General features: G+C 41.0%; 1 protein-coding gene across 1 annotated transcript; it reads left to right on the top strand.

Annotated features, from left to right (window-relative positions):
* Positions 1-210: 210 nt before the first annotated feature.
* LOC311228230 (26S proteasome non-ATPase regulatory subunit 4-like) lies at positions 211-1,410 on the top strand (the record flags this gene model as incomplete). The annotated part of the gene is made up of 1 exon (XM_084314139.1): positions 211-1,410. The coding sequence occupies one exon, from the start codon at positions 211-213 to the stop codon at positions 1,408-1,410; it is 1,200 nt and encodes a 399-aa protein (XP_084170265.1).
* Between the last annotated feature and the right edge of the window lie 8,729 nt (positions 1,411-10,139).

The following is a 10,139-nucleotide window of genomic DNA, read 5'->3' as shown; positions in this document are numbered from 1 at the left end:
TTGAATGCTGAGCTGTAGTCGATGACGGCATTCTCACATAGTTCCCCTGCCTCTTGTCCAGGTGTGATGCTGCTGTGTGCAGCACATGGGCTATGGCGTCCTCCGTGGACCTGTTGGGGCGATATGCAAATTGCAGAGGGTCCAGGTTGATGGGGAGGGAGGAACAGATGTAGCCCTTCACTAGCTTCTCAAAGGATGGACGTTTTCAAAATGGGGCTTGAAAGTACTATGGTCTGCGTGGACAACAGTGAGTATATGAGAAATGGAGACTTTCTCCCTATGAGACTACAGGCTCAGCAAGATGCTGTCAACATGGTCTGCCGCTCCAAAACTCGCAGCAACCCAGAGAACGACGTGGGGCTCATGACTATGGCAAATAACTGTCAGGTCCTGACCACGTTGACCCCGGACTCGGGCAGCATCATGTCTAAACTCCACGCAATCCAGCCCCACGGCAACATCTGCTTCTGCACGGGCATCAGGGTGGCTCACATGGCACTCAAGTACAGACAAGGAAAAAACCACAAGATGAGGATCATTGCTTTTGTGGGAAGCCCAGTGGAAGACACAGAGAACAACCTTGTTAAACTAGCAAAGCGCTTGAAGAAAGAGAAGGTGAATGTGGATATTGTCAACTTTGGCGAAGTGGAGCTGAACACAGAGAAGCTGACTGCCTTCATCAACACTTTAAATGGGAAAGAGGGTACGGGTTCCCACCTGGCCACGGTCCCCCCGACGCCCAGCCTCGCCGACGCCCTTTTCCCCTCTCCCATCCTGGCTGGCGAGGGAGGCTCCATGATGGGCCTGGGCGCCAGCGACTTTGAGTTCGGCGTAGACCAGGGTGCCGACCCCGAGTTGGCCCTGGCTCTACGTGTGTCCATGGAGGAACAGAGGCAGGGGCAGGAGGAGGAGGACCGCAGAACGGCCGCTGCCTCTGTAGCGGAGGCAGGGGTACCCACATCCACTGCCGACAAATCTGACGAGGCCCTGTTGAAGATGTCTGTGTCTCAGCCTGAGACGGGCGCGGCCGTGCTCCCCGACTTCAGCAGCATGACTGATGAGGAGCAGATAGCCTACGCCATGCAGATGTCTCTCGCAGGAGGAGAGTATGACATGGACACAGCAGCACCCTTGGATACCACAGCATCAGCCAAGGAGGAGGATGACTATGATGTGATGCAGGACCCAGAATTCCTCCAGAGCGTCCTAGAGAATCTGCCGGGTGTCGACCCCAACAACGAGGCCATCCGTAACGCCATGGGCTCCCTGGCCTCCCAGACAGGAAACAAGCCGGATGGCAAGAAGGAAGAGGAGAAGAAAAAATTAGGAAGCAGCGAGGGACGGACAGTGACTTTGATGAACCAGACGGGACACGGGACAGTGACTTTGACGAACCAGACGGGGCAGTGACTTTGAACAACCAGATGGGGCAGTGACTTTGACCAACCAGACGGACAGTGACTTTGACCAACCAGACGGGACAGTGACCTTGATGAGGAACATGGACATGACGGACATGAACAGTTGCAGGCTATGCAGGATTACTTAAATATATGAAAAAGCTTGAGGACGTATTGTTTGACCAACATGCCTGCATGACCACAATACTTGCTATACTTATTTTATTTTATACTTATCTATTTTTGTCTAGCACAGTCTCTGGAGCATAACAGAAAGAAGCATTTTTGTATAAAAGTATTCTGTACTTCTGTATGACAACTAATAAAGAAACTTGAACTTGAACTTTTTCTTATTTCTCAAACTCTGAAAGCACCCATGCCCGTGGGCCTCCATAATATCTTTACTTTTTTTTTTTACACGCTTACGTTCAAGGGTTTAAAATGTAATTTTACGATCACTTTCCCATACGTAAAATTAAGTAACTGGTCTCTGTCTGTCTTGATTTCTATTTGAATAGTATTTATATCGGTTTTTGACACCCTCGAATAATGCACTTTATCATAACGTATGTTAACCACGTCTCCATAGCCAAGCTCAGGGACCTGGGCTTGAACTATGACCTGTGCCAGTGGGTCCTGGACTTCCTGACGGGCAGACCCCAGGTGGTAAGAGCCGGCAACTGCACCTCCTCATCCATCACGCTCAACATAGGGGCCCCCCAGGGCTGTGTTCTGAGCCCCCTCCTCTACTCCCTGTACACACATGACTGCGTAGCACAGCGGAACAACAACACCATCATCAAATTTGCTGATGACACAGTAGTGGTGGGCCTGATCTCTGCCAACGACGAAAGGGCCTACCTGGAAGAGGTAGAGAACCTGTCACAGTGGTGTCAGGAGAACTGCCTCTCCCTGAACGTCAGCAAAACAAAAGAGATGATTGTGGACTTCAGGAGGTCGGGGGTCAAGGACTACAGCCCCCTCAGCATCGACGGGGCACCAGTTGAGAGAGTGAACAGTTTCAAGTACCTCGGAGCCCACATATCCGAGGACTTGACATGGACCACACACATTGACAGTGTTGTGAAGAAGGCACGACAACGCCTCTACTTCCTCAGGCGCCTAAGGAAGTTCCAAGTCAGTCAGAAGATCCTTAGGAACTTCTACTCATGTACAATAGAGAGCATCCTGACCGGCAACATCACCTCCTGGTTTGGGAATAGCACTGCACAAGACCGTAGCAGACTACAAAGAGTGACACGTTCAGCCGAACGCACAATTAGAGGGGGGCTTCCCACCCTCCAGAACATTTACAACAAGCGGTGCAAGGGGAAGGCTAAGAGAATTATTAAGGACTCGAGCCACCCGAACAACTGCCTCTTTGAACTGCTGCCGTCAGGCAAGCGATACCGGAGTCTTATGGCGAGCACAGAAAGACTCAGAAGGAGCTTCTATCCCCAGGCCATCAGGCTGCTAAACGAACAATAATCGCTAAACGAACAATAATCACTATGCAACAACCATCAAATGCACACAGCACACACACCCACAAGCACACACTCACTCAAACAAACAACACACTGCAGCACCCACTCTCCACACTTTAGATCACACAAACACACTTACACTTTATATTTATTGATAAAGGATTTGCACTACAACTCGTACACCTACTGTGAATTGTACCTAAACTGCACCTCGTCCATTTATGCCTTGCACTATATAGTATTGTATATTAGTACACTGCACAGTATTGTATATTGTATGGTAACTACGTCTACGAACATTGTACATATGTCTAAACTGAACACTGTGACCTCTTTTTTTACTTCTAATTTTTACTATGTTTTTATTTCATACTTATCTTGTCATGCACAGTCTCTGGAGCGCAACAGTAAGAAGCATTTTGTACAAAAGTATTCTGTACTTCTGTATGACAACTATTAAAGAAACTTGAACTTGTATGATCCCCGGATCTGTACCGCGGATAATAGAGGAACGAACGCGTCGCCTACGAGCTGATGGTCTGACAGGTTTGAATATATGAACAGATTATATATCCCTGAACCTAGATCCGCTGGATGAGGGGCCACGGTATTAGCTAAATCATACCATTGGTAGCATTTCAATCCTAAAACATGGCATAAGCCAGGAGGGAACCTCACCTCATAAAGACCAAACCCCGTAAACTCACATGTATTGCTAATTTCGTTATAAAGGAGCCCTGCCTTTTTATCACCCGTTAAGCGTAGACTACCGGTGATTAGTTTTATTAATTGTTTAGTATTTCTATAGTGCCCCCCGGAACCTATTTTCACTCGTTCAACCACTATGTTAGGATGTTTTAGCTGTCTATACTCAAAATAGGATGATTCGGCAGGTATATTGTACCATGTATGTGGGTATGTTATTTCAGCCAAACCTACCAACCATTCTCCTTTTAAATGTAGGGCTTTAGCCAAATTAATATTGAAACTGGAACACTTATTCTTGGGGAAAACAGTCATGCATGCGTTGGAAGGGAGCGTGACGTAAAACCCTTCCATTGTGATAATATGATGAATTATGAATTCCTCCTTAAAAGTCTAGGATTATATAACGACCTTATTCACACAGTTGTGATAGTACTCTTTAAGATGTAAGAATTAAATTTCGCCGGCCACCCCCTCCATTTCACCAACGTGTATATCTTACCATTTACCTTCTTATCTCCCATACATTCCTCTATCATGTAGGTTTTGTTCTTTCCCTCTACAATCTTTTGTAGCTCTAATTCATAGAAAGTCCCGTTTATCGTATCACCATCTTGGTCTTTCAGGACATACACCACTGGGACGCGGGGTAGACGTTTCTCTATAATAAAGGTCTCGTTCGTATACGTTTGTTCATAGCGCTTGTCGAAGGCACCCTTGTATCTAGATAGGCGTACAACCGTACCTATATCAAACTTAAATCTAGGTTTTTTTTATGAGCTAGAGCTGATGATCCGTACAGGTTCTGAAATACCTGTAGTATTTTATATTTAGAAACCTCTTTGGGTTTCATTTTAATACTGGAGTGATACGTATTATTATAACTCTGAACCATATCCTGTAACATGTCAATATAACGAAAAGTATTTTTAGCTGTAAAAAATCTCCACATCCTGTCCTTCAATGTACGGTTCAATCGTTCGATAACGCTCGCCTTCATTTCACTTCCGGTGGCGAAGTGGTGGATGTTATGTCGGTGTAACAATTCTTTAAAATGCTTATTAAAGAGTTCTTTACTTTCATCTGTTTGAATTTTTGCCGGCGCATCACTTTCCTCTAGAACTCTAGCGAATGCCTTTGTAACAGCTAAACCCGTTTTATTTTTTAAAGGCCTGACATAAACCATCTTTGAGAATACATCAATTACAGTCATCAGATATTTAAAACCATCGTTATACTGCGCCAAGCTTTGCATATCGCATAAATCAATTTGAAATTGATATAGAGGTCTTGGAACGAATACTCTATTTCTGTTAAAATGTATTCTAGCAGGCTTATGTAGAGTGTAACTATCCTGCTTTGATAACCATGTTTTGATAACATTTATTCCTACTTTACCTCCTATAGAAAGCTCTGCGGCCTTTCTAAGACGTTCTACACCCCCATACGAACCGGGATTTGCTGGGTCATAATATATTTTAGCTAATATACCGTCCATATTTTCATAGCACCTCTCCCCTAGGAATATAATACAGGAGTGAATAACTAAACAGGAGACATTTCTTTTTTTAAAACACACCATTTTATTTTTCAGAAATAAACATTTCATACTCTATACACTTTCGCCAGTTTTGGTACAGTGGACATGAACACAAGTACAGAGTCGTAGACTGCATCAGTATCGATCTCTGGGTAATCAAGGTGTATATCCTTAATATATATTGAAATTCTTTATTCGGAATAACCCCTTGAGATGTAGCATCTCGTTTTCGAGGGGATCCTAACACAATACAGCGTATGTACTTTTCAGAAAAAGAAAAAAACACACACAAAAAACATTGGACATCAAAACAGTCTACAACAACAAAATCAACTGAGAAATGAAATTACAAAATAAGTAAACCAACATACAAGATCACAAAATAAACAGGACAAACAAAACAAAACAAAACAAAAATCCAGCAAGGATAGGAATGGATCGTTACTTCGTACGAGATAAGTAATGAAAGTCATGATAGTATGCAATATAAGATAAGATAAGATAAGATATTCCTTTATTAATCCCCTTGGGGAAATTCGTGACACACACATACAGCTCAACGTCTCATTAATGATATTAACAACAACACAATCATTACATTTTTACAGTAACAATGGCACAGCATAAATTCAACAGACATGTACATTTGTTGACACATGTCATCATTACAGGAGGCCTGAGACACTGTATGCGATAGTCGGCTGCATTCCACCATGTGAACACAGTGGATCGCGCCTGGTGAACTGGAGGGGGGGCGGAATGGGGGGGGGGGGGGGGGGCATTGGAAATTCGGGTAAGGAATTTGGTTGTGGAGCAGTCAAGGGGGCCCCCACCGTCGCGCATCAGAGGCAGCCTGCACTTCATACGTATGGCGCCAGATGAGTCACAACAGCAGGGGCAGATGGGGGGGGGGGGGGTAGGGGGGGCCTCAATATATAAATGATAACTAAAAATGATAAACTAAAAATGATAAAAAATGATAAACTAAAAACATGTACATGTACTATGGAAGTAAGAAGACAGCGCATTTTTTAATAAATAAAAAGATGAGATGGAACGAGTATTTGCAGGTAACTTATTCCAATCAGAAGGGGCTTTGAACAAAAAGGCTTTCTTGGCTGTTGCTTTTGAGAGTGTTGAAAGTGTAGGTATGCAAAAATAGAGTTGGCTAGAATGCCTTAAATAATAATTGGAATAATATGGAGTCAAGTATTGTTTTAGATATTGTGGATAATTAAGATGAATACATTTGAAAATAAATTGCAACCAGTGGCGCTGTCTTCTTACAGTGGGAGAGGGCAAATTCAGTGTTTCATACATTAGACAGTGATGAGTTGTAAAAGGGCATCCAAGAGCAAATCTGCATAATTTATTGTAAGATGTATTGAGAGGAATGAGATTTGTTTTGGATGCAACCTGGTAGACAATATCTGCATAATCCATAAGTGGCAAAATAAGTTGAATTACAAGCTTTTTTCTAACAGAAAGAGTTAAACAGTTTCTGGAGCGATAGAGAATACCCACACTAAGATTATTTTTTCTTACAATATGATCAATGTGACACTTAAATGATAATTCAGAGTCAAGCCAAACACCCAGGTATTTTGTGTGTTCGACTCTTTGTAAAGGTGTACCATCTAAACTATGAATAGCACATACACAAGATTTGGCTTTAGATTTGATGCACTGGGGAGTACCAAAGATCATTGTATATGATTTGCTTTTGTTGAGTAGTAATTTGTTAGCAGCTAACCAATGTTGCAAGGAATTAAAATCAGATTGCAGAGCTAATTCAATGTGTGATAGAGTGGATTTGGAGGTGTAAATTACTGTGTCATCAGCATAGAGCTGAATACAACATTCAGAAATAATTGAAGGGAGGTCGTTTATAAAAATAGAAAAAAGAAGTGGACCAAGAGTTGAGCCCTGCGGCACACCTCTTTGTTGAACTAATAAATCAGATTTTCTACCTTGAATTGCTACACATTGCTTTCTATTATGCAGATAGGAATTAAACCATAATAAAGAATTCCTTGACAAACCAACAGAATATAATTTATCTAAAAGGAGGTAGTGGTCAACGAGATCAAAGGCCTTGCTTAAATCAATAAAAATAGCACCAGTCAAGTTACCATTATTAGAGGCAGAGAAAATATCACTAGTAAGTTTCAATAGTGCTGTAGTTGTGGAATGATTTGATCTAAAGCCAGATTGATTGGGTGATAATATATTGTGTTCATCTAGATAATATGATAATTGGTTATAAATTAACTTTTCAAATATTTTTATAGTGGAGCAGATAATTGAGATTGGACGGTAATTATTAGGTTCTAGAAAATCACCCCCTTTATGCAAAGGAGTGATACAAGACCACTTCCAGATAGCCGGTATTTCACAAGTGGATAATGACATGTTGAAGAGATCACAGAGTGGATACATGATAATGTGTGATGCTATAATTAGAAATGTATTCTCAATGTCATCTAACCCGGGACCACTACCTACCTTCAGATCATTAATTACAGCATGGACCTCAACAGGTGTTATTTTCTTAAAAGAGAAGGAGCTGTTACAGGGCTGAATATTGTTAAGAGCAATATAAGGATCATGCATTGTGGGAGAAGAGACAGAAGAAAAGTGTTGATTGAATGCATCAGCGACTAAATTAGGATTGTGTAAAATAATATTGTTGACTCTTATTTGGTTGGAGGATATATTTTTATCCGAACCAGTTAAGTCTTTTATTTTCTTCCAAAAGTTTTTGGGATTTTTAAAATCACGAGTAAGAGACTCTCTATAATAATTGGCTTCTGCATTTCTGGTCATGGTTTTGGACACATTTCTCAACTGCCTGTACTTTTCCCAGTCAGCAGGATCCTTAGATTTACGAGATGCTGCCCAAGCTTTGTCTCTCTGCCTGAAAATACCTATAAGTTCCGAAGTAATCCAGGGAAGATGCCTTCCTTTGACTTTTATATTTTTATAAGGAGCATGCTTGTCAATAGTTTTAGTAAACTCAGAGAGAAAGAAGTCCCAAGCACAGTGAACATTTGGTATTAGTTGGTACCTATCCCAATTGATGGAAATCACGTCATTGATAAATTGGCCAATGTTCATTTTTTTATATTGCCTGATTTTAATCAGTTTGGGTGGTGATTTAGGAAGTTTAATTGTCCAAATACAGTACACAAGTGAGTGGTCACTGAAACAATCAGACATTACACCTGATTTTAAAATTCTATCTGGATGAGAGACCAGTATCCAGTCAATTAGAGATTGAGATGTGGGTGTGACACGAGTGGGCTCATTAATTAGCTGGCTTAAATTCAAATGACCAAATATGCTTTTTTGTTTGTTAGATGATTTATCAATCCAATTTTTATTAAAGTCTCCCAGAATAATAAGTTCATTTTTATTACTTATAGAGTTTATGGTAGAGGCTATAGAATTAAAGGATTCAGCAGGTGAAGAAGGAGGTCTGTAAATATTTCCTATAGTAATATACTTGTTTTCATGCAGAGTTACCTTTACAAAAATACTCTCAAAGTGAGACGGCTCAACAACAGGTGTAATTAGTTCAGAAGCCAGAGTGGATGACACATATGTGGCTAAACCACCTCCCTTTGTTCCCCTGTCAGCTCTATATAAGACATAATTTGTGAGTTTAATTTCATTATTAGATATTCTAGTGGAGAGCAAGGTTTCAGACAGGGTTATAATATTTGGTTTATATAGTTCAACCCATGCACGAAGTAGAGTGATTTTGGTACGAAGGCTTCTGATATTCAAATGAATAATTTTCAAACCTTTAACACTATCCAGTTGTTCATACGTTTAATAAGGATACTATCATTGACCAAACATAGAGAAAAGCAGATCCATAAAAGATTATAAAACACAAGAGCACACAGAGACAGGACAAACAGACAGAACACATAACTGGCACACACAGAAAACATAAAAACAAAAAACAGAAAACAATACTGGCACATTGATCCTTTACCCCTTAGGCCCAAGGATTTAGGTGAGTAGGCCAGAACCTCCACCTCACTGAGCTTTGTCTGTTTATGTTATGTATATGTAGCCCAGTAGTAACTTTACAAATGGTAAGATAAGTTAGTACCACATATGAGGTTGGAAAGGGTACAGTGTACATTTCAGTGACAAGATTCATTAAAGGGAAAAATATATATATATATATAAATACAACTAATAATTCAATATATACATATATATATATATTATTTTTATAATAATAATACCCTCAGTCCAACCTGAAAAGAAGAGATCATTACATAGTACAAGATAACAACCTAAAAGAAAAACTGAAATAAATTATTCCTCTTAGTGTAAAGATAACGAGACTACACCTTGCGACACTTTACAACACTATGCTACCGCTTTACGGCAGTAGAAAGTAGACGGAGGCGCCACACTTTCCGGCAAACAAAAAAGTCAGCGTACCCAACCTGTTGGACGCGAGTTTAGAGAACGAAAGAATATCAGCCAAAAAAAAAGACTGACAGAAACAAGGCGATTCCACCGGTTAGTTCAAAAAGTCACTATTTTCATGTCGATGGAGTTAACAACGATCATGAAGAGGAATGTTAACAAACATAGGATATTTTCGAGAGATTGTCTTAACGTTAGTGGCGAGTGAATGGCTAAAGCTAGCCTGTTGGCATTGTGGAATATATGTATGACGCCCCCTTCCTCCCCTCCCCTTCCCCCACTCCCCCCATTGTTCACCTGTTACTTAACTGCTCCCCCAACTGGGGAAGGAGATCTTTTTACCTGACTGACGGAGCTGGTCTGTTTAGGTAAGATCTCCAGCCATACTCTCTATTGTTGTATTGATTTGATTTGATCTGGTTAATAAACCTTATTATCTGGACCCTCTGAGTGAGCAAGTCATTTGACTCTATTCCTATTTGAATACTATTATTATCCTACAATTTGGCGTCGCGAATTTCGAATTTTGTGCAGACTGATCTGTTCTCAGGTGTA

The sequence above is a fragment of the Notolepis coatsorum genome (genome assembly GCF_963971535.1).
Source record: "Notolepis coatsorum genome assembly, chromosome: 5".
NCBI classification, from domain to species: Eukaryota; Metazoa; Chordata; class Actinopteri; order Aulopiformes; family Paralepididae; genus Notolepis; species Notolepis coatsorum.
The sequence above is the reverse complement of the archived record's forward strand: the minus strand, read 5'-3'. Positions and strand labels throughout refer to the sequence as shown.